The sequence below is a fragment of the Xiphophorus hellerii genome, chromosome 1 (genome assembly GCF_003331165.1).
Source record: "Xiphophorus hellerii strain 12219 chromosome 1, Xiphophorus_hellerii-4.1, whole genome shotgun sequence".
Taxonomy (NCBI): Eukaryota; Metazoa; Chordata; class Actinopteri; order Cyprinodontiformes; family Poeciliidae; genus Xiphophorus; species Xiphophorus hellerii.
The window spans coordinates 32,054,289-32,081,299 of record NC_045672.1 but is presented as its reverse complement, the minus strand read 5'-3'; the positions used below and the strand labels follow the sequence as shown (position 1 = coordinate 32,081,299).

The 27,011-nt window shown below is 39.2% G+C and overlaps 3 protein-coding genes across 12 annotated transcripts in view; all 3 read right to left on the bottom strand.

The window, feature by feature from the left end:
• Positions 1-1,093: 1,093 nt before the first annotated feature.
• Positions 1,094-27,011, bottom strand: part of LOC116718600 (polymeric immunoglobulin receptor-like) — a 66,053-nt gene continuing 40,135 nt past the window's right edge. The window contains exons 1-10 of one of the 9 annotated variants that reach the window (XM_032560730.1): positions 5,810-6,122; positions 4,896-5,231; positions 4,385-4,690; positions 3,883-4,188; positions 3,576-3,644; positions 3,386-3,490; positions 2,922-3,023; positions 2,033-2,070; positions 1,796-1,945; positions 1,094-1,561 (exon numbers count right to left, since the gene is read on the bottom strand). In XM_032560730.1, the coding sequence (XP_032416621.1) occupies positions 1,400-1,561; positions 1,796-1,945; positions 2,033-2,070; positions 2,922-3,023; positions 3,386-3,490; positions 3,576-3,644; positions 3,883-4,188; positions 4,385-4,690; positions 4,896-5,231; positions 5,810-5,843 (1,608 nt within the window). In that variant the 5' untranslated portion in view covers positions 5,844-6,122 and the 3' untranslated portion in view covers positions 1,094-1,399. Of the gene's footprint in view, positions 1,562-1,795; positions 1,946-2,032; positions 2,071-2,921; positions 3,024-3,385; positions 3,491-3,575; positions 3,645-3,882; positions 4,189-4,384; positions 4,691-4,895; positions 5,232-5,809; positions 6,123-27,011 lie in introns of those variants that run through there. The other 8 variants (XM_032560736.1, XM_032560745.1, XM_032560753.1 and 5 more) reach the window with 8 other exon arrangements.
• On the bottom strand, positions 8,009-12,564 carry LOC116718661 (zinc finger protein OZF-like). The gene is made up of 2 exons (XM_032560846.1): positions 12,343-12,564; positions 8,009-10,039 (listed from the first exon to the last, which is right to left on the bottom strand). The coding sequence occupies exon 2, from the start codon at positions 9,740-9,742 to the stop codon at positions 8,363-8,365; it is 1,380 nt and encodes a 459-aa protein (XP_032416737.1). The 5' UTR covers positions 9,743-10,039; positions 12,343-12,564; the 3' UTR covers positions 8,009-8,362.
• On the bottom strand, positions 10,119-26,415 carry LOC116718590 (uncharacterized). 2 transcript variants are annotated; one of them, XR_004338957.1, is made up of 15 exons: positions 26,157-26,415; positions 25,108-25,495; positions 24,509-24,586; positions 23,895-23,960; positions 23,670-23,822; positions 23,290-23,596; positions 22,457-22,742; positions 22,116-22,349; positions 20,527-20,618; positions 20,321-20,425; positions 19,899-20,089; positions 19,644-19,808; positions 18,896-19,536; positions 18,335-18,336; positions 10,119-10,128 (listed from the first exon to the last, which is right to left on the bottom strand). XR_004338957.1 is itself a non-coding variant. In XM_032560713.1 (14 exons), the coding sequence occupies exons 2-14, from the start codon at positions 25,353-25,355 to the stop codon at positions 15,048-15,050; spliced, it is 3,984 nt and encodes a 1,327-aa protein (XP_032416604.1). In that variant the 5' UTR covers positions 25,356-25,495; positions 26,157-26,397; the 3' UTR covers positions 14,278-15,047. The 2 variants fall into 2 exon arrangements, 1 of the variants encoding a protein (XP_032416604.1); XM_032560713.1 differs by lacking the exons at positions 10,119-10,128; positions 18,335-18,336 and adding an exon at positions 14,278-16,861 and having other exon boundaries at positions 19,292-19,536; positions 26,157-26,397.

The window sequence follows — 27,011 nt, the reverse complement described above, 5'->3', positions numbered from 1 at the left end:
TTCATGCAAATATTTAATGGAAAATAACAGCTGATTTGATTCTAGTTAATATAATATGGTTAATTTATTAGAAAACCTTTTCTCTGGTAATATTTTCTCTTTACAGTTTTTAAAGACACCTTATTTTAGGAAGCTGTCATTAACTACAGATACCAACTTATATTTAGAAAGCATATGATGCATTTCAGTAGGTTGCAGAACCATCAGCTGCTGCTGGAGGCGTCGCTGCAAACCGTGGAGATTCTCACAGGAACAGATTTCATAAACTCATAGTCTTCAAGAAAAAAGGAAATTCATTTCTCTGCATTTCGGACAGTTTTAGAACATTTGAAGTTCTTCACACTCACCTCAACAGCAAGAAAAACAGACCAGAAGATTCAGAAACCTGCTTTCAGAACATCAACTTCTGCACAGGCTCTTCCTAAAATCTGAACATAAATGACCCTAAGTTTAGCTCTACATATGTAACAAGTGGACAGGACATAAACGTCTGACCAACAGTTAATATCAGGACTTCCTGTGAGGTTCTGCAGTGAAATCACAGCTTTTAGTTTTGACCCTTAAATGTTGCAGCTTGTTTGATTTTAACAATCAAACTTTAACTGTTACATTTTGACCACCAGAAAGTTTTGATGTTTTAGACTAAAGGAAAATAAAAAGCTTTGAAAACAGAAAACTCAAAATTAAAAGTAAAGGTTATTTTAAGGTAGAAACCCTAAAACAGGAAGTTGAGGTGAAGGCGTCTAAACGCTCAACTGAATGTTAGAAACTTCAGTGACAGTTTCTGTTCACATGATTCGATTCAGAAATAGCTGATACCAGTTTATTTTTTAAGATATTTTTGCTCTAATGGTCCTTATTGAACAATAAATTAACAGATTATTGGGTAGAGGTCAAAGTGGAAATAATCCCAGACTGAGAATCGAACCACTGAGCCACCCAGAGCTGAAAACGGGTCAGTTTAATGGGAAAAGAATAAAAAGAATGTGATGGCTACGCAGTCTTAGAGTTACACCATTTATGTTCGGCCCTGAAGCAGTTTTCTGTTTATTAATAGAGTCAAAAAGAACCTTTGAGATATGACAAGAGGCAGTTTGGTAACTGTGGAAATAATTTATTAACCAGAAGTTTGTAACAAAACCAGAGAAATAACAGACATTTTTACAGAGCAGAGACGGGTTCATCCGCCCATCAGGCAAAGACGATCTCTGACAAAACCAGAAGTTGTTCTGATCTGAATGAATCAGAAAGAAAGTCGACTTGAAAGATCAAAGGTTACATTTAAATTCAATATAATAACAAATAACAATAATAAATGGATAAAAATAAGTTAAAGTGGATCATCTGCCCGTTTCAGCTTGGACCAGACTAAAGCCGGTTTCTCTCTGCGGTCCTGAAGTTACGCCGTATTGGAGTACAGAGACTCTTCTGCAACATGGCTGCCAACAGCAACCCGAGGAACAGAGTAAACCACGTCGTCTGAAGGTCTCAGCGGATAGTCCGAGCTTCTGCTGGAGAAGCTCACCTGGGCGTAGGTTGGTCTAGTCAAATCATCTTCAGCCTGAAGAAAGAAAAGCAAGTGGTCAAGATGAGCTGCTGGTCAGAGCAACAAGAGATTCCTGATCATTAAACTGGATCTGAAAAACACAAAGCGGGTTTTGGACACCAAGGCACTCAGATCATCTCCATACCATTCAATCATCTTTTAAATTTATTTATTTTTGTCATGAATGAATGAATGAATGAATGAATGAATGTGAGTTTTTGTAAGTTTTCAGGTCAAAGTTCAGCTTACCTTGTCCAGAGGAAGAGCTGCCGTCGCCAGGCTGTAGACGCCATCAGCTGCAGCTGGTTTACTGTAGGAGGCGTAGCTGTAAACTGTGGAGATTTCCACTGGAACAGATTTCATCTCATCTCCTCTGATTTCTTCATAAACTCTGTTAGTCTTCAGGAGAAAAAGGGAAATTGATGCATCTTTATTTCTGACAGTTTTACAGCATTTCTGCTGAACTGTGAAGCTCCTCAAACTCACCTCAACAGCAGGAGTTTTCTTTGTTTTCACAGCAGGATCTGAAAAACAGACCAGAAGATTCAGAAACCTGCTTCCATAACCACCTTCTGCACAGGTTCTTTTTAAGGAGGAGTAACTAACTGAACCTCAACAGTCCTTGATCTGTCTTCGACCAGCTGAAACTGGGCTGGACTGAAACAGATGAACCAACCTGGACCTCCTCTTGCTCACCAGATTCTCCCTCCTCCTCAACTTGGGGGAACTGAAATGCTTTTGTAGAAAGCTGAGCGACATGATCTCCAGGTGAGTCCTGGGTTTTCACTGAGGTCTCCTCTCACTGAGATGTGTCTAAAAGATCTTGCTGAGGAATCATCCAGCAACCAAATCACCTCAACCTGAACTCCAACTCTGGTTGTTCTGGTCACATCCTGCAGACTGACCTCAGATCTGCTGCATGCTGGGCTCATCAGAAGGTGGAGAGTCACCAGAATCCCATCTGAAAGGTGTTGAGCGTTCAGGTGAGCTGATCTCTGAATCTTCTCCTCTTTCTGAGTCGGAGCTTTCATTCCAACTGCAGACTCTCTTTTTCCACCTGCCCACACTCACTCCACACCTGGGAATCCTGTGTGTTCGTCCTCTTCCTGCCTTCTCAACAAAGATCTATCAGACTAAACACCAGAACATCTCCAACACCTTCCACCAACATCAGTCCTGTCTGACCTGCAGCTTCAGCTCCTGAACGCTCAAACTTTAAGATCCCAGTAAGAACCAGTCAACCTACAATACCTGTCATACTTAAATTAGACTGAAATATTGAAAAAAAAACAAAAAAAAAACAACTTTGGAGTTTTGGTAAATGTTGCAGGTTACCATGGTAACCAGGTATCTGAGTGTTTATTCTGTTTCCTACCTTTGCCATGCTTCTGTGATCGGTTTCTGCAGAAAACCAGCAGAGCCACAGTTAAGATGATGATGATGAAGGCCAGAGCCAGACCCACAATCATCAGAACGTCTGAAAACAGGAAGTTATGTTGGGTTATTAGTGTTAATGTTGTGGGTTTCACAGCCCAGGAGACAAATATTCATCTCAAACATCCAAAACTGTTTTATGTTCCTAATATAACTTCATTATTTTTATTATATAAAGTGTGATAATTGTGTATTTATGAATTATGTGTTATGTTTCTAATATGTTTGTGTTTTTGTAATTAATGTTTTAATGATGTGGACCCCAGGAGGAGAAGCCATTGTTATGGCAATGGCTGCTGGGGATCCAAACAAACAAATCCTAAAAACACAAATTAGCATCAAACTGAGCATTTCTGTGGTAACAGAGTAAAAACTCTGCATGTCCAGCAGGTAGAGTGGTTGGACCTGGAGATGATTTATTGCCATCACTCAGAGCTGAATGGTCGGTGGGTGCAGAGGAACCTGAAGATGTGAAACTTGATGCACTGGAGCTGAAACTCCTGGTTGTTGCTGAAACATTTCAAACAAGTCAGACTGGAAGAAAAGACTACAGACTACAGTGAGGCAACGAATATTTCCTTCTGTGGAGACTCACTAGAAGTAAAATTTGCTGAACTGGAGCTGAAACTCCTGGTTGTTGCTGTTGTTGTTGTCAGTTTGACTGCTGGGAATTGGAAAAAAAGTTTAGCTCCAAATGAAAAAGAATGAATTTAAAATGAGCTGAGCTGAGAAAAACACATCCGTTGCTGGAAATAATCAATCAACAGTGTCATAATTTACATTAAAATAAAAGCAAGTTTCATAATATAAGTTCAAGTTATAAGGTAGAATGTTTTTAACACAAGCATTGTTACATATTTATCTTGGATTGAAGATTTAATTTTTATTTAATGGAAACTCACCGTCTGTAACGTTGATATAAAAGCCTCTGTATGGATCTCGGCCAAACGCCATGTCCAGGTAACATCGGTACCATCCTGAGTCAGACTGGGTCAGCGCTGAGATGCTCACATACAGAACTTCTCCTGAGGTTTCAATGCTGTATCTGCCTCTTTTAGCTCTGACTCCATCAGTCTCAACAAGAACTTTTTCACATTTTCCTCTGCAGAACCGTCGTTTTCTCCCAGAGTCTTTAAAGGAACAGGCGACTGTCACTGAGCTGCCAGCTTCTTTAAAAAGGTGAGGAACGTCGTTTCCATCCAACACAGCTGTTAAAATAATCATCTGTTAGTTTCTGATCCCATCATAATAATCTGATCACATTATTATACTGGGAGCTGCCCAGTTCAACCATGGATGAAATGTAGAATTAAAACTATGAGGTGATGAACTGTTCACTCAGTCATTAGTGACTGGATTCAATCAGACGGGATCGTTAACGTCTGTAGCAGCTTTCAGACTCACCTTCAGCAACAACCAGTTCAAAGTCCTGGTATGAATATCTGGATGAAGTTGTCCATAATCCACATCGGTACCATCCTGAGTCAGACTGGGTCAGTGCTGAGATGCTCACATACAGAACTTTTCCTGAGGTTTCAATGCTGTATCTGCCTCTTTTAGCTCTGACTCCATCAGTCTCAACAAGAACTTTTTCACATTGTCCTCTGCAGAACCGTCGTTTTCTCCCAGAGTCTTTAAAGGAACAGGCGACTGTCACTGAGCTGCCAGCTTCTTTAAAAAGGTGAGAAACTTTGTTTCCAACCAGCAGAGCTGTTAAAATAATCATCTGTTAGTTTCTGATCCCATCATAATAATCTGATCACATTAATCCCAGTTTCATACTGGGAGCTGCCCAGTTCAACCATGAATGAAATGTAGAATTAAAACTATGAGGTGATGAACTGTTCACTCAGTCATTAGTGACTGGATTCAATCAGACGGGATCGTTAACGTCTGTAGCAGCTTTCAGACTCACCTTCAGCAACAACCAGTTCAAAGTCCTGGTATGAATATCTGGATGAAAATGTCCACAATCCACATCGGTACCATCCTGAGTCGGACTGGGTCAGCGCCGAGATGCTCACAACAAAAACATGTTGATTGTTCCAATGAGATCCAATCCTGTATCGTCCATTTCCATCTGATGTTTCACGTGTTTCAATGAGAATGTTTTTTTCTTCACAGTTTTCCCAGCAGAAGATCTTCCATTCTCCAGATGAAGGAAAGGAACATCTAATGTTGATTTCTCCTCCAGGAACTCTATAAAAACGCTTCACAGGATCAGCGGTTCTGCTGTTGGTGATGTGCAGAGCTGCAGAACAGACCAACAGTTAATGTCAGGACTTCCTGCTGGTTCTGCAGTGAGACCACAGCTTGTTCTGATTCAGTTACACTCATGGGCCGGGTCCAACCGAGAGCAAAACTTCACATATCTGTAATAAACTCCTGATGAATTTCACCTTCAGCCCTCAAGCATCAAAACATTAAAACTAAGAAGTTCTGAAACGATCCGACTGAAAATGTGGAAAAATGATCAAAATTAGATGAAAATCTTAAATGTTGCAGCTTTAGTGTTCAGGAAGCAGAAACATCTCAACAACCAAACAATCTCAGTACTTTAAACATTCTCTTTAATTTCCTCAGTTTTAGACTGAAGGAAGAATAAAAAGGTGTAAAAACTGATAAGTCATAAAACATGAATATGAAGCCAGTCAGCTTCAGTTTTACTCTGGTTATTTTAAAACTTTACTTCAGCTTCCCGTTTCAAAGCCAACCAAACCCTCAGCTGCATGTTAAAGTTTCACTGTTATAGTTTCTATTTACATGAACAGAATAATAAATTACTGATAAAATGTTTCAATGTACAAAGAATAAAGAAAAGTGACTCACAGAGGCAGACGAGGCAGAACCAGGCGATGATCATGTTGAGACTCTAACGGTTCTTCTTTCTTTTATCAAGTTTAACTTCTTTAACGTTGTTCCTGTTCTAATGAAAATGTTTCCCGCTTCTGCTTTCAGCTGGAGCCTCATTTATTTATAACTATACAGCCTGACAGCATCACTGTGTCTTAATGCTCATTTACATTTACAAATTATTTCACACCTAAACATTATAATGTTTCCAAAACATTTGATTTAAAGCTGCAGATAGATGAGATAAATAAATAGGATCTGATACAAAACGTATAAAACTAAAATGTTTGTCACACAGAGTTAAAGGTTTAAATTTGTGTTTTTAGTGTTTTATGTCATTTTGCTGCACAAAAGTATTGAATAAACAACTTGTCTTCAAAATACAAGAATTTATGTTTAAAAAAATAACAACCCTTAACTTCCAGTTGAAATACTTTTGTAAATAAACTCTTTAACTAGGCTAGTAAAGTTCAACTAAACTATTAAGTAAAAACAAAAGATAAATAAGAAAAACTATGGTTACATTCACACTGCAGGTTTTAATGCCCAATTATGATTTTTTATAAAATCCAATTTGTTTTTGAGTTGTTGTTCACATTTCCAAATATATGCGACCTGGATGTGATCTGAATGCAAATGTATGCACAGTACAGGGCGCAGGAACGTTACACAAGAGCATGCTCAGTGTTTTGCCAACCGACATAAAATAAAGAAGTAGAAGAAGAAGTGCTCAGTGTGAAGTAAACATGGATGCTAATGATGCAGCATATCTTAGGATTTTGAAGTTGCTGTCTGACTGCAGGCAGCAAATTAACTTAATCCTTGTTACAGTCCGCCCTGGTTGTTGTTTTTCTTTCCGTTTGCACGAATCAGGATGCATTTGTTGAATGTTGAGGATCAATGTTCAGGTCGGATGAATGCGACCGGGTCGAACGGACTCAGCTCAGTACGTCAGATCAGATACGTATCGGATTTAGAACCAGAGGCCTGATCTGTGTTGTTCAGACTGTTCTGGAAAACTCTGCTACATTTAATAGAAACTGCTGTTCTGTGCATCGACAATTAATGAGGTTGTTCTTGTGTGTTTTGTCTTTTAGTTTTGCTTTAATCCGTTTTGTTCTGTATCTAAACATTAGAAGTTATAGTTTTGATAATTGTGTCAGTAGTAATAACTGGTAATTATTCTGTTGGAAATGTTTCTAATGTCTTAATCAGTAAGGTTAGGGTCAGGATGTGACTCAAGATGGTGTGAGTGAAAAGGGGAAGCTGAGTGAGACTGAAAGAGTGAGCAATGAAACGGAACGTGAAAAGATATGAGCATAAAGAAGAAGTTCATCAACTAACACGTTTCAGAACATCTATTGGTTTTATCTTTTGTTGTTATGTTTGGTATTTGTGCAGACTTGAACAGATTATGATTTGACTGTCTTGACTGCTGTGGGAGAAGAACTGAACTGACCGTCTGATGTCAGGGGCGACACACCTGGGAGTAACAGGAAGGAAACGGAGATCTTTGCAAAGATGTGCAGACCAGTTCTGGTGTGATGCAAAGACAACCAGACAGTCGCAGAACCACAAAACGGGAACTCCTCAGAGTTTTACAATAAACTAGGCTTATTACTACATAAACATGCCAAACAGCTAAACTTATTCATGTCATGTATTTATTTTTAAACTTAAGCTGATGGCACTGCATAAAAAAACTTATTTTGCATAAAATGTTTAACTTTTAACATAAAGAACAGAATTTTCATAAACAAAGTGTGTGTGAATCTTCTAGGCCAACTTCCACTTATTCTCTAGTTTATCTGTCATTGGATGGATGGAGGTTAAAAAAACTTAAAAACATCAGATCAGAGAAACAAATGTTAAAAATGATCTGACTGAATTAACAGGTTGAGCAACAAAATACTAAGTTGCAGGTACCATCATTTGTGTCCAGGCCTGTTTCAATAGTGTGGTTTTTAAATTATTAGCTTGAACCAAAAATCAAAATCAATGTTTGATTTTCAAAGCTTCATTTTAAGTACATTTTTATTATTGCTTTTGACAGTTTCAAGTTATTTCAGTGACCATTGTGGGTTTTTTTGGTCACTAACAAGACAGGTGCCAATAAATTTGTCAATAGAAAAGTAAACCAGGAAGCCAGCAGGGCAGATGAAACGGAGAAGAGCAGAAGATTGATTGTTTATTCTTTAAAATAAAGACTTTAATGCTTGGGATCAGTACAGTTATATCCAAACGCTTCCCTTGTGTTTTAAACCATAAACGTTTAGAAACAATTGGATATGAATGCTGTTTTGGGGAGACTTCCTGGTTTCTAATGGCTTTCTGAAGTCTGCTGCGGCGGTGGGTGTTGACCTGAATCATCAGATAAATCACCAAGAAGCAGCAACACTCCAGAACTCAGCGAATCCAAAAGACATTACGTCCCAGTTTATTACGTCCCCAAGGTATTATCGGTTCCAGGAGAGGAAGAGGAAGATTTCCTGTGGACTCCTCACTGGAATGAACCTTTAACTTATGTATTTAAACTATATCCTCTCCTATGTGGACCCGCATGTGTCTGTTTAAATGAGGCTTTTGGTAAAATCTTTTCCCACAGATATGACAGCCGTAGGGTTTTTCTCCTGTGTGGATCCTCTTGTGTTTGTTTAAATTTGATTTGTGGTTAAATCTTTGTCCACAAACGTGACAACCAAAAGGTTTGTCTCCGGTGTGTATCCTCTGGTGGATGTTTAAAGTTGACTTTTGATTAAAACTTTGTCCACAAATCTCACAACCAAATGGTTTGTCCCCAGTGTGGATCCGGATGTGCTTGTTTAAACTCGACTTTTGGTTGAATCCTTTCCCACAAACATCACAGCCGAAAGGTTTGTCTCCTGTATGAATTCTCATGTGTTTGTTTACAGCTGACTTATCACTAAATCTTTGACCACAAACATCACAAACAAATGGTTTTTCTCCAGTGTGGATTCTGATGTGTATGTTTAAATGTGACCTTCTGTTGAATCGTTGCTCACAGAAAAGACAACCAAATGGTTTATCTCCTGTGTGAATCCTCATGTGCTTCTTTAAATTAGCCTTAAGACTAAATGTCTGTCCACAGACATCACAAGAAAACGGTTTGTCTCCAGTGTGGACTCGTGTGTGCATGTTTAAATCTGCCTTTCGACTGAATCTTTTCCCACAAACATCACAACCAAAGGGTTTTTCTTCCATGTGGACTCTCTTGTGTTTGTTTAAATCTGACTTTTTGTTAAATCTTTGCTCACAATCATCACAATGAAACGGTTTCTCCTCTGAGTGGTTCCTCATGTGCAGATTTAAGCTTGATTTTTGGTTAAATCTAACTTCACACGCACTACAACTGAAAGGTTTCTCTCCGGTGTGAATTCTCCTGTGAATTTTTAGGTGAGACTTCTGGTTAAATTTTTGTCCACAGACGTCACAGCTGAATGGTTTCTCTCCTGTGTGAATTCTCAGGTGTCGGTTTAAAGAGTTTTTCAGGCTAAAACCTTTCCCACAGTCATCACAGATAAAACCTTTTAAATCAGTTTGGACATTCGCTGAGTCGACGTTTTTAGCCGAACAGTTTTTTCTTGAACTGTGTCTCTGTAGGGAGCGCTTGTTACCAAACTGTTGACTGCACTTGGAGCAGCTCAGCGACTTGTTGGCGGCGTTTCCTCCTGACTCGGCAGCTCTAGTTTCCTTCCAGTCATTCTCACTGTCCTCAGTTTCAGAGCCGGAGTCTGGTGGGTGTTTCAGATGAGAACCAGGATGGTTCACATCATCATCCTCCTCCTCTTCATCCCCACTGACCTCCGTCTCTGAAGAGCTGGAAGTGTCTCTGTCAGTGTGTAGGCTCTGGGTTCCTGCTGGACTCTGCTCCTCCTCCGTCCTCTTCATCACTTTCTGCTTTCATCTGGTCAGCTGAGCTGCTGGTTGGAAGATCTTCAACTTCTGGCTGATGAAGCTGCGAGAACAGAGGTTTATCTTCATCATCCTCACTCTTCATAAGAACCACAGTGAGTGGAAACCTGGTAGGATTGGTCTCCTCCTTCACACTGAGCTCTTCATCATCTGGGCTGCTCCAGACTTCCTCCTCTTCCTCCTTGATGTGAAGACGCTCTGCATCCTGCTGGTCTCCACCAGAACTCTGCTCTTCATTAGCTTCTTCTTTAACCACCAGCCTCTCCTCAGCTTCTGCAGAAAACACAGAAACACAACAAACACATTGTGAACAATGAGAGTTTAACATTTCTAAGAAGGTAGAACAGAATTAGTGGAAGAATCTGATTAACATAATCAGGTAACGATGCTGAGATTAATCACATATTGATTAATGAAGCAATCAGTAAACTGGAAAAATGAAGGAAGTTCTGAGCTATGAAGAAATAATCTACCAGAGTTCTGACCAGAACCAGGAACAAGAACCTGGACCGGCTGCAGATGTTTGGGATAATTTTAGGTTGATTTTGGATTTTCCTCTTGACCATGAACTGTTAACGGAGCTATGAATCCAACCTACAAACTTGTTTTTCCCTTCCTTATTTGTTTTTCAGAATAATAGCCTGAGATTTTTAAATATAGTTTCCTCCTTCTGCTCCAGTCTCTGTTTCACCTGAAGTTGAAGGTTAAACCATCCATTGATAGTAACAATCAGAGATGATGTTGAGGATCCATCACATTCCACTCACTGTAAATGAGTTTGGTAAGCAAACTATTACAGCATTAGGCTTATAAAATAAATCTCAAAAGTTTATGTAAACAGTTGAAAAGCAGAAAAGTCTTTGTAGTCATGGAGGAACAGTACAGCTTCTTCAGATGTTAGAAGTTTATTTTTGTAGATTTTCTAAAGATCAAGTGAAAAATCTCGACTCTCATTCATGTTTTGCTCAAATATTAGAGCCATTTATCCCACCTGTAGAGTGATCACTCCAACTAAAACTAATTAGAGGGAAACTCCAAACCCGACTGACGACTTTTAGACGACAAAAGAGACGATATTCAGTAAAAAAGGACTGGAAGTTTTGTTGTGTCTTAAGATCATTTTACAGATGTTAAATCACCAAGAACTGCCTCATGAGTAGATATCAACACATCCCAAGACTTTCTTCTTATTCTGTTTTCTTCATCTTTATTTTAATTAGTGCCGTGATTTCCAATGACAATACATTTTTCTTCTGAAAACTATCAAATCATCGATAATTCAGAAAAATCTAAACAATCAAACAGAATTTTGTTTGTAAAACATCTCATCTTTCCAACAATGTAAATTTTATTCTATAGCATTTTTGTAAAATAGCATAAAAATGACTAATTTAACTGGTCAGTGGAGGTCTATTCAGAGAACAGGACCTCAGTGAGATTGCCTGTATATAAAAGATGTTAAATATAAAGAGTTAATAAAATTGTATAGAGTTTTAAAGTTTATTGTAAGATGGTAATTTCACATTGAAATACCACAACCAAAAATATTATCTGTGCATAGAAAACATCGTGAGATAATTTGAGATTTAACAGTTAAGTCTCAAATCTCAATGAGTTTCCAGTACAAAGCCCAAGCCCTAGACTAAATGGCCTTTTAAAGCAGAACTTTAATTCATGTAAAAATTTTGATCGATTATTTTTAAATATATAGTAGAATATTATGTATTCTATATAAAACTTATTGTGTTACTTGAAAACAGAATTTTTCCTTTAATAAAAGAGAATCCACATATGATATATTGCTTTCTGAATCGACCAAACCAGTTCAAATCACTTGCATTTAATTATTTGGTCATTTTAAAGCCAATGCAATTATGTACAAAGCTTATAATGAGATCCTGTCTCTAAATGTCCAGTTTAAAATCAATGAAGCCAAATACGCGCTGCAGAGAAAATATATTACAATTAACCCAAGGTTCAAATAAATTATAAATTAACACTTTGTCCTGAAAAATGTTAACTGTATGATTTAAAAAGTCCTTATTGCGCAGAAGCGTGTTGGATGTTTGCTGCATTGAAAACTAAACAACAATGTGATTTAAGTTAAAAGATTTTCATAAAATGTTTTGCTGTTGTCGGTTTTTTTTTTTGTAAGAGGAAGGTGTGAATTTTAGCTTATTCATAATCTTTCCTGTTTATTTTTAGATGATTGTGGCCATGTTTTATTTGTTTTACTTCTTATGAAACTGGCCAAAGTACAGGATGTCGCACACGAATAATAACCATGTCTGTGGCACATATTTTAAAAAGGGGCTCATTTTTAAACCATTCTCTAACTTCGTGGCATTTTGATCAGGGATCGACGCAGCCCCCTACTCATTTAAAAACATCCGCCTTGCGCAGCGAAGGTCACCAGATAAACTGGCCACCAGTAGATCTGACACACCGTAACAAGCCTCAAATACAGACAGCAGCGTCACTAGTTCTCATTCAGGTAAACCCGTCATCTTCCTAAACATTCCTGCTAAACTATAACTAAAGTCCAAAGTGGATGTGAAAAAGGAAAAGCCACCGACCTGATGTTTCCATCTGAACGCCAGAGCTAAACGCAGGATCCATGTTTCTGCGTTTCTCCTCTTCTGCTGCTTCCAGTCGCTGTTTGAGCTGCTGTCTCTACATTTCCGGTGGCGTTTCGGTCTCCAGACAGACCGGTAAACCGTTACAGTTCAATTTGAACCCGCCTGACGACCAAAACCAGAAGAAAAGCCTCCGGTCACCGCGGCTGGAGTCTGCGCACTAGGAGGAGAGAGGCCCCAACACACATCAAAGGAGCAAAAACCCGGAAGTCCCGCCTACAGCTACGAGTTATTGTGTCCGCCATATTAGTAGGGAAAAGGCGAGCTATGTACACAACATTAGTAATCAAAAGTATTGCAGCTTTAACTGGTAGAAAAGTAACTCACCATGAAAATATGATTTTAGACGTTTTTAATTTATTTTGCTGCAAAAATATTTTATTAATATTGATTTGAAATGCTACAAAAATAAAGGATCTGTTATTTTTGGCTTAACAAAATTAATATCCAACTCTGTGTCGACCCGACTGAGCGTCCGGTCCTTGTGTTTGAACAAGAACGTTTCTCCCTGCAGAAACCCTCCATGCTCCATCCTTTCTGTGTCACTAACGTTTCCTCAGGAACTCTGAAGACTTCAGCTCTGCTGTTATTGACCTGCAGAGCAGATCATTGGTTAATAGCAGAACTTCCTGTTAGGTTCTGCAGTCTGAACTCAACATGTTTCACTGCAGAAACTACTGAATCATTCTGGTTAGATCATCATCGTTACCATGGAAACTCAACGTAAATCAGCCTGGTTTAACATGCAACACAGATGTTAATCTACTAACTTATTACCAAACTAAAGACAGAAGGTCAAGTAATAAAAATAACTTGTTTTTAAGAGTTTGAAAAGTTGCAGTTCAAGCACTGCGATAGAAACTCTAACAAGAACAGAATATATTTAACAATATCTGAAATTAAGAATCTTTACTTTCACTGACTGCAGAGGTCAGTTTAAGAAATAAGTCATTCTGTGCCTGAACTTTATTCCAGATTCCAGTTTTATGTCCATCCAGAACTCTGAAGGTTCTGTTCTCACGGGTCCAAAACAAAAGTGTATGATCCTTCCTCAGAGAAAACACTGGAAACTGTCAGGAAAGTTGAAATGTGATAAAACTTAAAGGGGCTTCATATAATAATTAATACTGAACTGAACGGGACAAAGCAGAACAGAGAATCCAGCCAGGAACAAAGAAAAGCCAGAAGGTTAAATACCTGGAAACAGGGTGAGAGATATATGAGGTTAGACAGGTTTGTTTGATGGTTTAAAGACCGAATCAAAGAATTAAAAAGTACTCACAGAGGAAGAAGCAGCAGAACAAAGTTAGACGAACGCTCATGGTGGAGCTCTGACGTTCTGCTGGCCTCTCTTCTGTTTCATAATTAAATAATTAAAGATGCTCCTCCCTCAAACACTTCCTGTTCCCTTCAGTTTCTCACCTGCAGATATCTGTAGCTTTACATCAACATCTTGTCTCACTGGAAAGGGGTCAGATGCTTATAACATTTTTTATTAAAAAGAAAATGATGAAAGGAACAGACTAACTCCTTTGAAGCGTTCGGCTGCAGTGAGAAAATAGAATGTGTTTATTATGAAAACATAAATAAATGTATTAGTATTAACATCAGTAAATTTGGAAAAATCACTAGATATCAAAATCTGATCTCCACTTCTGAACAGAACATGGACTTCTCTACGAAGTCAAACCGTCCAACATTAAAGATCCCAGATAAAGAGCAGCTTAAATAAACTTCCTTTATAGGTTGACGGAGACAGGAGGAGATTTATCATCAGTTGTGGTCATATTGTAATGTATACCTTAAAATAAACACATTTAAAACAAAGGGTTTTAATATTAGAAAATCATTTCCCAGTAATAATAATTCTACAGCTCAGAGTGAGGAGATTAAAATCTTCCAAATCATTTATTATGCTGAAACTTGGCAAATATAAAAAGCTCTGATCATCCTGCTTGACCCAGAAGAGAAAATGTTTACTTTGATTCAATGTCAGGCAACGAAAATTAAGTCTTGTTTTTATAGTATAAACAAATTTTAACAAGTTGCACAAGAGTCCAATGAAGGAAATTCTTTAAAATATTCTTACATGTACAGAATTTCTGATATAAAATACTTTTTCATATTCAGCTGATAATCACGCTGCATGAAGTCCTCAGTTTGTGACAGTTATAACCATCCAGTCAGTTTGTGTCCAGACCATGAGGCACACAGAAGTTTCTCCAGACACAAGAAAAAAGCAGCTTTGAAAAAACAAACACTTTTACTAAAAGCAGACGAGAGAAAGACATGAAGGACATTAACTCAATTACCTTGCAAAATTCTGACAAAAACATCTTTGTCCGTCACAACACAACAAAAATAAAAGTTTAAGAAATTCACAATGCTCAAAAAACATTTTTTTATATTTATATATCAATTTCATAGAAACAGATAAAAACACTGGCATTCTTGTGAAGAAACCTTTGATTAGACAGCAGCAGGCATGTAGAGTTTATAAAGTCTATTGCTGTAAGCTAGTAGAGAAAAGATGTGTACTGTAATATCCCACATGTTCTTAGCAACCTGTTGCATTGTACAGTTTAAAGAATCATGGTTCAAAAATAAAATGGCTAAACTTTAAAGCTTTAAACAGCTGTGAACATTTAAATCTGAACACTTTCTCCATCCTTGTGGACATTACTGTGTTTGATTAAATGTGACTTCAGGTTAAATCTTAGTCCACAGACATCACAGCCAAACAGTTTGGCTCCTGTGTGGAGGGTCATGTGTTTGTTTAAATGTGCCTTCTGGTTAAACCTTTGCCCACAAACGTCACAACCAAAAGGTTTGTCACCTGTGTGGATCCTCAAGTGTCTTTTTAAAGCCGACTTCTGGTTGAATCGCCGTCCACACACATCGCAGTCAAATGATTTTACCTCACAGTGGATCTTCATGTGTTTCTTTAAAGCAGACTTTTGTATTAAACGTTGTCCACAAATGTCACAAGCAAATGGTTTCTCTCCTGTGTGGGTTAGCTTGTGCAAGTTTAAATGTGACTTTAGGTTGAATCTCTGATCACAAACACTACATCTATATGGTTTCTCCCCTGTATGGATTCTTACATGTTTGCTTAAATATGACTTCAGGTTGAATCTTTGTCCACAGAAATCACAACCAAACGGTTTCCCTCCAGAGTGGATTTTGGCATGCTTGTTTAAGTTGGATTTTTGGTTAAATCTTTGTCCACAAACATCACAACCAAACGGTTTCTCTCCTGTATGAATCCTCATGTGTATGTGCAAGTATGACTTCAGGTTAAATCTTTGTCCGCAAACATCACAACCGAAGGGTTTTCCTCCCGTGTGGATTCTCATGTGCTTGTTTAAATTAGAATTCTGGTTGAATCTTTGTCCACAAACATCACAGCCAAAAGGTTTCTCTCCTGTGTGGATTCTCTTGTGTCTGCTTAGATGATTTTTCCAACTGAAACTTTTACCACAGTCATCACAGGTGAATAATTTGACATCACTCTGGACTTTCCCTGGACTTAGTGTTTTGACATTTTTCTTCCCTTTAGTATTTTTACTTTTAACTGCCCGGCGTGAAGCCCTTCCTGTTGAATGATGGGTCATGTGTCTCTGCAGAGAGCGCTCGTTAACAAACTGTTTACCGCACTCAAAGCACCTCAATGAATTGACGGCGTTTTCTCCTGACTCCTGACCTCTGCCCTCCTTCCAGTCAGTCTCACTGTCCTCAGTTCCAGATCCAGAGTCTGACATGCGCTGATGCTGGGAGTCAGGATGGCTCCCTTCATCATCACTGTCACCATCATCATCATCAAAATCATAGTCACTATCATCATCCTCCTCCTCTTCATCCTCACTGACCTCTGTCTCTGAAGAGCTGGACGTGTCTCCATCAGCGTGTTGATCTGGGTTCCTGCTGGACTCTGCTGCTCCACCGTCCTCTTCTTCATTTTCTGCTTTCATCTGGTCAGCTGAACTGATGGTTGGAAGATCTTCATCTTCTGACTGATGAAGGTGTGAGAACAGAGGTTTCTCTTCATGCTCACTTTTCACAAGAACGACATTTAGTGGAAATGGATCGGTCTGCTTCTCACTGAGGTGCTCTCCCTCCAGGCCGGTCCAAGGTTCTTCCTCTTCCTGCTTGATGTGAAGCAGCTTTGGATCCTGATGGTCCACACCTGGATTCTTTTCTTCAAGAGCGTCCCGATGAGAATGTAGATCTGGGTTCCTGCTGGATTCCTCTTCCTCGGTCTCCATCTTGTCATCCGAGCTGCTGGCCGGAAGACACCGGCCTTCTGCTTGTTTCTGATGAAGCTGTGAGAACTGAGATTCATCATCTGGTTCCTCCTTGATGCGGGGAGCTTCTGGTTTCTGCTGGTCCACAGCAGGACTTGGCTCTTCAACGTCCTCTTCTAGAGCAACCACAATCTGCGGAACATCTGCGAGCAACACTGAAACACATCATGTTCATTATAGACAACTGCAACTAGTCAACATTTCAATTTATTACAACTTAATTAGTGTAGCCATGACCACAGGCGTAAATCCAGCGGGTCGGGGGAACGGACCCCCCAATCTTGGAAAAGTCTAGAATTGTCCCCCCCCAAAAATAATTGAAGAAACATTTGCATTTAAATAATATCAATATGAAAAGGTAAAAGAAACAAAAAACGAAATAAATCTATCATTTATCTCAGAAAAAAATAAGAATAAATTTTCAGGTCCCTCCTCCATTATTAGAACAATGGTTCAGTCCAAAGTGTAGGAGGAGCAACAGCAGCTGAACGGCACCAGCTCAGTTAGAACCGCTGGAGTGAGGAGCTAGCTGTTAGCTGCTAGCTATTAGCTGTGGCTCTGCAGCACAAATAAAATACCCTCCAATAAGTAAATACTTACAGCAAAAGACATGTAAACATTTTATTTACTTTCACTGCTCAATAAGAAGAAACACATTAACAATAAAGATCAGACTGCAGTTCGTTATTTTATTACTTTGACTGAATCATGATAAGCTGCCTTATTAGCAGAACTGCTGCACTGCTTTCATAGACTTCAGCTTTTTTGTCAACGGTAGCAAACATCTCATTCATATTTAACTCTTTAACTTTTAGTTAAATTAGAAGAGTTTGAAACGGGAGGGAGGGGCTGAGCAAGTGGACCAGCTCAGAGTGGGAGCCCAGAACAGAAGAGAAAACTAAAAGTTATAACTTTATTTCTCACTGTCCTCAATGCAGAGCCTTTAAAACCACAAAATAAAATCTGAATATTTTTCTATATAAACCCTGCTGCTTTAAATGTTATGTTTAAGTTATAATATTCCCCAGATATTCATTTCTATCTACCTGTTGGTTCTCAGTCATCCAGGACATGACAAAACTAAAAAAGGCTTAAAAATAAAGCAACTTAACAAGTTATTATTTAAATAGCCCATAACTTGTATTATGAGCCATTTCAATAAATCAATGTTTATGAGGAATTTTATTGAGAGCAGTTACTCATTAAAACTTTTTTATTTAGAACCTTAAATGTTTGTAAAGGAGTAGCAGAGATTAGATCAAACTGAACAAAACTCAAATAAAAGCAACATTTGAATTTTAGTTTTATTTCTCAATAATTTGCTTACTGAGAATAAAACATGTTTAATGTGCATTACTAGTCATTTTTGGTCCTGCAGCTTGAATGTGGTTTAAAAGTTTTTAAACCACATTTTACGTTACATTTCACTGTAACTTTGCCGACCCCCCAAAATGTCTCTTAGGAAATGTTCCTGTTTATGGTTCCTCCAGTAATGAGATGGATTTACGCCTTTGGCCATGGCCCCTCTGGTTTCGAGAAGATGGAACAGAAACTGGTGCAGGAGTACTTTCTATGTTAAAGCAAAGATTTTATAGCGACACGTGGGTAGAGTATATTTTGTTAGTCACAGCTGCGATTAAGAGAGACTGAGGCAAATGTAGAAGGACGAGGCTAATCGTATCAGACAGAACATTAAAAACGACGTGGAGAGTTTAGGAGAAAACTGTGGACTGAAAGGAACAACGTGATCGATGTCGAAGCGTTGACCTCAGTCATGTTGCTTTGAGATGTTTGTTTTCACACACACCTTCAAGGTCCACAAGAATTTGATATGTCTGATTTTTGATTCGGAAATTATTCCGAATCAATAATTTGGATTATTGATCCAAAAGTGCTTTCCTCACTGACGGGGAAGAAAGCACTTTTCTCCTTAAAATTAATCATAATCAAAACTAGAATTCAGTCTTGCCAAACGAGGCGTAGCTTTCCTAATTTAATAAATTAAAGGATTTTCATTAGGAATGTAAAAAGCAGCTGTGATGGTTTGATATTCAATTACAATTTTTAATCAAGTTAATTTAAGGGTCTGAAATTAATCAAAATGATTGGATTTTAATAAACAATCATATTAACAAAATAAGCAACATTTTTAATTTAAAAACGATTTGGTGCTCAGTTATTACATCAACATATGAGCTCAACAACAAAGATATTCATAGTTTTTAGTCTGTTCTTCAACCATCACATTGGAGCAAAGTGTTTTTCTATCTGTTCATCTTTCCAGAGTTTCTCTGATCATTCATGGAGCTTCTTTAGAAATGCGGATGCTGAAATTAGTGTGAGCTGCTACATGTTTATGAAGCAGAAATTAACCCCCAGAGAGCCGAGACAAATGAGAAATGACAGCGCTGTTTGCGAATGTCGCTTGTGCGTCAGAATTACGGCCGTACCAGAAACGAGAATACATAGTTCTGACTCTACACAACAAAAAAGACATGCGATAAATTGCGCTGAAATTTTTAATGCGCTAAAATCCATGTAATTAGTTGAAATTATAAACAGTGACACAAACATCTGCTTCTTACTCTGGCCCCTGCTGGCTTGTGACTTTAATGGCTGCTGTGTGCTGGAAGCTGGTGCAACGAACAGCACGCCGTACTGACGAGCGTCATTCTGTGTGGTGGCAGTAAGACGAGGGAAACCTCGCCCTGATGCCACCCGCTTCCCTACAATGGCCCTCTGAATCTGAGGGATGTAGCGGTAATCCTTTTCCTCCTTTATAGCATACAAACACCACTTTCTGGATTTCCTGTTATACAGTTTCCGATATCTGAAATTAGATGTTAGACAAACAATAAAAACAAATGAAAATATTTATATCCAGAGTCTTTCTTGATAAGGTAGAGTAACAAATTATAAATAAAAAGTACTACATACTCTGCGGAGCCGTCGGGTTTTCTCTTGGGCGCTCTGTGAACATGGTGGTTGTAATCCAGGCCAGCCAGGAAGATCCGGGCTTCATAGACCGGACGGCTGAAACTGGAGCGTTTGCTGGCATACATCAGGATGTGGTTATGGAAAGATTCCAGCTCAGCCGTTGACCTAAAATTTCAATGAGACCCATCAGATCATATAAGCTTTTTCTCAAGGGCAATATATGTAGAAACACCGAATAATTAAACATATTCATACCTGAAGTGCAAGTACTTGTGTACTTCCTTAAGCCAGCGTTGATTCAGAATAATTTCCGATAAAGCCTGATGGGCCACGGACCCGTTTTCTATCCACGCCTTGTCTCTGCGTTCCCCAGACGGACGCTGACCGGCGTCCAGGGGCCACTCGTGTTCTCCTGTTACATGGTTAAGAAGGCCAGCCCACATCTCCTGACATTACAAAATAAACATAACAGTTTAAACTTACATTTATCAAATATACAATTTGTATAGTATAGTGGCTGCATTTTTCCCACAATGTTTCACTCTTGCTATTACAGTTATCAATGTGCAGTAATGAATACCAACCTCTAAACTGGTTTTATTTACCCCACATAGCAACAACAACTCAATGCTGAAGTGCTAGAAAAATTACATCCAGGATGTTTGGGTGCGACTCACATAAAAGTTATCATAGTTTTCAGTCATCTTGCAGCAGAACCAGAAATAATTGCAGATGTCTTTGATCCAGTGCAGCAGGATGGAACAACCCTTTTGCTGCCCTGCCTTAATAAACACAAATACAGAAATAACAAAATGAAATATTGAAGAAAAATATACAAGTTTGTCATTTTTGATTTCTTAATTTTAATCACAAGAAAGCTTACTGCATGCATCTTCTTGGCCAAGTTTTTGGAACCATGCCACATGTCTAGAGTGTGCAGCACGCCACTGTCCTTATACTTTCCTTTGACTGGGTCTATCAAATAACAGTATAACAGAAATGAAATTAGGAATACTGTTGCATTGATAGATGAAATCCTACGAGGTCAAGCATTTATTACCGTAATTTCCAGACTAGTGAGCACAAAGAATATGAGATAAACCCACAAGTTTTGAAAAGAAAAATAAAATGGTATGAATACTGGCCACGCTTGTCTATGAGCCACATCATGAGATATTTACAGACTTGTTTTTTTTACTTCTAATGGAATATGTCACTGTAACATACATAAATATGTACCATAAATGCTTTTTCAAAGCAGTGTCTGTAACATAGCTGCTTAATAAATAAATACATCAGCCTATGAAAGTCATTAATCACCATCTTTATTTTCCTCCTGTGCACCAAAACCACTTAAGTCTTCTTCAGTGTCAGAATTACTTCCTTAACCCCTTAACTCTCAACCCCTAAATCACCAAAAACGCCTGAAAAGGTAAACCTAAATTAAATCAGCTGCTGTTCTTGAACAATATGAAGTACATGAAAAAGCTTGGTCTCTTTATGAAGATGACAAGCTGAATTTTCTATTTTTCAGTCAAAAATACTTTAACTGTAAGTAGTTTGTAGCTATTATGTTTGCAACACAAAAGAAATTAAAAAATTTTGCTTCACCCAGATTTTTCATTTTTATTTCTTGTAAATGTACATTGAGTGTTGAATGTATGGACTGGAAAATACAATAAATCTGTAGAATAAAGTATTCTGCTTGTGGATCTCAAGACTGATCAAGATATCACAAAAAGAAATGTCATTTTGGACATGTTTTATTTTAGAGGATGTACAGCTGTTATCCAAGTGTCACAACTTGGATAACAGCTGATATATAAACATCAGATGACTGTAACTCCTCAGTGCTTCAACATACAGTCATCAACGAGGCTCTAATGAAAGATAATGAGCCGAGGAATCCTCAGGTAGACACATTATTACTGATAGTGACATTACTAATAATTATAGAAATAAAACAGCTTATCTGGGGAGGCAGGGGGGGTTTAGCGTACAGTCAGACCTCCTTCTTGCAATACGCTGTCTGTCAGTCCACCTCCCCGCCCCAGCACTCAACGGTACGCTAGCCCCCCCCCCACACACACCATTTCTCCTTTGACCCCCCCTCTCTCCCCGGCCCCCCTCCTTCGACGCCCCGCCCTTCTAACGGTGCCATAGATCCATAGATCTTCTGTAGAAACGCCGTCCACAATCTTCCCTAAACCCTTACAGTATAAAACTGTAGGGCTTTACACTGTAAAATCCTACAGTATGAAGCTGTAGGGTTTAGATTACAGGGTTTTAATATAAAACTAGGTTTATAGCTGACACATTAACCGGTCATGAGGGGGGCTCCAAACATTCGTCTCACTCTGTAGTTTGTGTTGTCCTGTTCTTCACGCAGCAGCTCCAGCCTTTCAAAATCCGTTGCACCATGGCAATGTTCAAAGCGTGTGAAAAACATAGCGGGTTGTGGTCTGGACTTACCGAATAGAGCGGATATCTGTGACTGTGAATCTGTGCAAACTTCAGTGAGTTTAACCTCCTGGTGGATTTGGTCAAAGCTCCTGATGAAGCCTTCCCTCTCCATCATCACAGAACGCCTCTGTGTCTCCCCCTTGTCAATGTTGACTATTGATAGGATTTCTTTGGTTTCATTCTCCATGATGGTGTAGGTGCAGAACTGAGCAGACGACCCAAGACTGTCCATATGACCATCAGCTTTAAAAAGTACCAAATGCACAAGAAAAAGATTTCTCATCAAAGCAGGAGAAACAGAGTTGCATGTGAACATTGCCCGAGGTTTTAAAATTGACCACTAGACTCACCAAGTACAACAACATTTTCCTTTGATTTCAGCCTGGAAACGACCTCAGCTCTGCTGCTGTCCCAAAAGTCCTTGATGGTTCCAACACAGTATGTGTCCTGTATTTTCAAGAAGGTTGACCAATCCACTGTTCCCATCTTCATAAACTTGAAAAGCAATGCAACTTTGGCATAGTTGTTGCCAGACAGGATGATATTTGAGGCCAAAAGGAAGTCGCCAGCTTGCATCCCGTCTTTGAAAGTGGGCTGGGAGTTCCACTCCCACACACAGTGATTGTTAGAACACATCTGGAAAACAGGTTTAAAAATATTTAGCTTTACTTTCTAACCATCACAACAATGATACAACAGAGAGCAGCGTTTCCTCTAGGACAGAGGTGGGCAACTCCAGGCCTGGAGGGCCGGTCTCTGCAACTTTTAGATGCATCTCTACTTCAACACACCTGAGTCAAACAATGAGGTCATTAGCAGGACTCTGACTGCATGCAGGAGGTGATTCAGCTGTTGGATTCAAGTGTGTTGGACCAGGGAGACATCTAAGAGTTGCAGGACACCGATCCTCCAGGCCCAGGACTAGCCGAGCTAGCAGTGTGGCCTGGAGCGTCATCGTAAAGCACGGCTCTGGACCGAGTTTGAGAGCGCGCTACCAGTAGGCGAGCGACTGCGTACAGATGAAAGCTCACACCTGGATAGTGTGCTGTGCTTAGGCTGACAAAGTCAATAATATTAACTGTGAGCCTGCAATTCCTACAGGCTGTGATCTTCTCGGTGCGGCAGGCGCTCTCGCTGGCTTGGCGCCCCCTAGGGGAAACACTGGAGTAGTAAATGAACATACCCACTGCATGATGACAGCTGTTCCTCTGGACTTGATCTGGACTTGGAATGGTCCAGTTGCCTGACACTCCACCAGTGTCACCGGGTCTTTAGCCGTACACACTGGGATGGGCAGCAGCAGATACTGAGCGAGTTGCACCAGACAGACATGATAGGTGATGGCTGCCGGATGATTAGTGATGTCATCCTCACTCTGGACTGGTTGGGACTCGGCTGACTCTGTGACCAGAGTGTCATGAACTGTGTCCTCCATGCCGACGGCCGGAAGAGCATCCAGACATAACTTCTGTTCACCGGCACCAGCAGTGCTGATTGAATACAAAAAAGCAATGATAAAGGAAAATTATTCTCATGAAAGATTACTTTTAGTTAGGAACTTACCGAACGCATAAAGGGGGGATGTAATCCTCCTCCTCCTCATCATCAGTGTCGTCATGGTAACTGCCTTCCTCCATGCTACTCCCTTCCTCTGAAGCTGAAACGTCTCCAGCGTCGTCCTGCAGAGGCCGGGTCCAGTCCCCAGCCCAGTCGATGCTATGAACCAAAAATATTAATCTGATACCAAAACGTCACATTTCAGGTTAAATATGTATAAATGCTACTTACACAGAGTTCTGAATGTGATTGAAGTCACTTTCATTGACGTCATCATGAGTGTCCAGCGATGAAATGCTAACAGCAAGAACATGTAGAAATAAAAGTGACATATAATCTTATCTGCCTGAGTTTTGTTTCTTTACCTTTAGTAACTTGAAGAAATTCTGTGCTTCGTCTTCTAACATTACCTACATTTAATTTCTTCCCCCTCAATGCAGAGCAAATTCTGAACATCTAAATTTACAAAGAAACATCCACAACTTTGCTCATTATTTGTTTTTAATGGTAGTCTACGGCGCCAATGCAAACGTTATTATACATCTCTGTAATTGTATGCAGGAACTAAGATTATAAAATCTAGATTTGCAAGATTTAACTAAATAATTCACAATCCTGCAGTGAATTTCAGGTCCTGATCTCTGTAGAAAATAAAATACTTGAGGTTAAACCATTAACAGATTTTTCTTCACACATTAAAATCTTCTTTAAATGATTGGCTCTGATTTTCAATTCACTTTTATAATTCTAAAATAAAACATACATTATAATCTGTCGCCATGACTACCGCTCAGGCTGACCCATCATAGTGAACTTGGCAATATGAGCTCCTAATATTTTCTCACCGATCTGATGATGAGCTGCCGACAGAACTGGACAGGGCGGCCTGATGGCTGACGGAAGTCAAAGCTCCAACTTCACATCTACAATAAACCAAACCGTACAAAATCTGTCAGGCCTGTTTGGAAGCTATAGACAACCTTCACCACGCTACACACTCACCTTATAAAGAGATGATCTACAGACAGTAGAGTATTATGTCAAACATGAGCACATTCATCAGAAGAAAAAAAACTCACAAAACACTAAACATTTGGATTACAAACAGCCAACACAACAGGCTAGGTGCTAATGTTGTAATCAGTTCTCTCATATTTTATTTACTTTTTGTAAATACTTCATTATATCACGATAATATACACAAATTAATTTCACTACTGACATCATTCTGAATCAAAATAAATGTTGGAACAACTAAATAAGACAATAAAATATATACTGAGTGTGAAAGAGTTGGCAGTGATCGCTAACATTACTGCCATGCTACTAGCTAACAAGCTAACTGTTAGACTTAGCAACAAGCTACAGAGTGAAAAGAGACTGGAGATAATGTAACCGTCATAGTTGTGTTGTTATTAAAAATAAATCCAGCAGAGATACTTACTTGTCTAGCAGAAACGTGGCTAACTCTGCATCGGATCTGAAGCGTTTCAGGTAGAGGAGCTCCCTCCACCTCAGAAAAGCCGCTCCGATGTTTATCCTGGTTTTATTCCGGGCTCGGTCCAGTTCTTTCTTTTGAGCTTGCTTTTCATCTTTGGACTTCTTCCGCCTGCCTCTCCTTGTTTTTTGAGCAGGTGCCGCCACTCGAGGAATTGGCAGTTTTCCTGCAACATTAGTTTCCCTGTCTGCCATTAGCACAGCTGCAGCACACCAGCAGTCTTGAGCTTGAGTGACGGTAAACACTGAGCGGGGGAAGGTTGCTGGGCAGCATGTACAGGAGCGTGATTGACACTGCAGAGACACCCCTCCTGGCTCTTACTAGTGGTGTATTTCTGCAAATAGCAGCAAGATCACTGGGATGAGCAAAGGGAGCTTGATTCTTTTTTTAATAGATCATCTGTCTCATATTCTACTGTCAGCAAATTTTGACAGTTTTAACAAATTACCTAAAAAATAAATTTGTATTAAAGTGCAGCTTTAAGTTATTAACAGCAATAGATCAACTGTTGTTCCCAAAGCTGTCTCAGCTAAACAGAAACTCAGAACCAGGCATAGCATCAATAAAGACAAAAACGAAAGAATATACAGAGACTAGTGATGTCATACTCGTCACTAGTGACGTCAGGAGCGGCCATGTTGAAACGCGAAGTCGTAGTTGCTCCCACATTCCCAGTGGAGAAAGTGATTTTTGATTTTCCCGCTCCAAGTAGAACTGGAACGCACCATGAGCGTGGAGCTGGTGCATTTCATATTTCACGGTTAAACGTTAGCCACTGAGTAAAAAATAAAACTTAAACTAGAGTCTACGTCTCCATCAAACAATCATTTACCAGCCAGGGGTCCAGATCCTCTGGACCAAGCAAAGAACAAGGACAACAAGTGGCTGGTAGCTCTGCGACATTAATAAGAATAATTTAATAAATTCTGCGTAAGATAATTGTAAACTGTAGCTGGCGTCCAAACAGCTGATATAATGAAGTAAAACATACTAACCTAATCTGTCCATCTGAATCTTAAAAGCAGCATCCATGTTTCTGTGTTCCTCTTGCTCTGCTACCTCCAGTCGCCGTTTGAGCTCCTATCGCTACATCTCTGGTAGCGTTTCTGTCTCCGGACCTTCATCTAACTGTTACTGAACAGCTGGGGTTCGGTTTTAATGCGATTAAATGAACAAAAACCAAAGAAAACACGACGGACGAGGCTTCAACTACAACCGTTATGCTAAAGAGAATTTGGCGTCTGCGCACTGGCGACTAGGGGCTGAACCCGGAAGTCCAGCCCAGGATCTTCTGAGTGAGCTGAATCCGCAGGCGCGTCAGGGACGTATGTCAAGAGCGACGCCATATTGTAAGTGGCATTATATATTATATATATATATATATATATATATATATATATATATATATATATATATATATATATATATATATATATATATATGATCAATTTAAAAAATATATATTTAATAAAGGATGAAAACCGTTCAGCCATGTCAAATAGTATATCAGTATTTTGTGTTTGCTTGTTTCATTCCACAGTTCAATGGAATTCAATTCAGTTTAATTCAAATATATTATTAATCCAAATGAAAATTAAATGTTGTAACTCACATTATCAATTTTTTAAATTAGGTATTATAGATGTGAATGGCTATGGGGACTGGTGGGCAGAAAGGCTCTCTGTAGCAGTCAGTATTACAGCAATTCTGAAGATTCTGGCTATAAACACTCTGTTGTTGTATGAGAGTCTCCGAAGAGGATCTTCAGGGTTGTCTGTAATTTTATTGATTTCATGAATAATCCTTTGCACCATCATCTCCAGATATTCCAGAGCAGAACCCAGAACAAA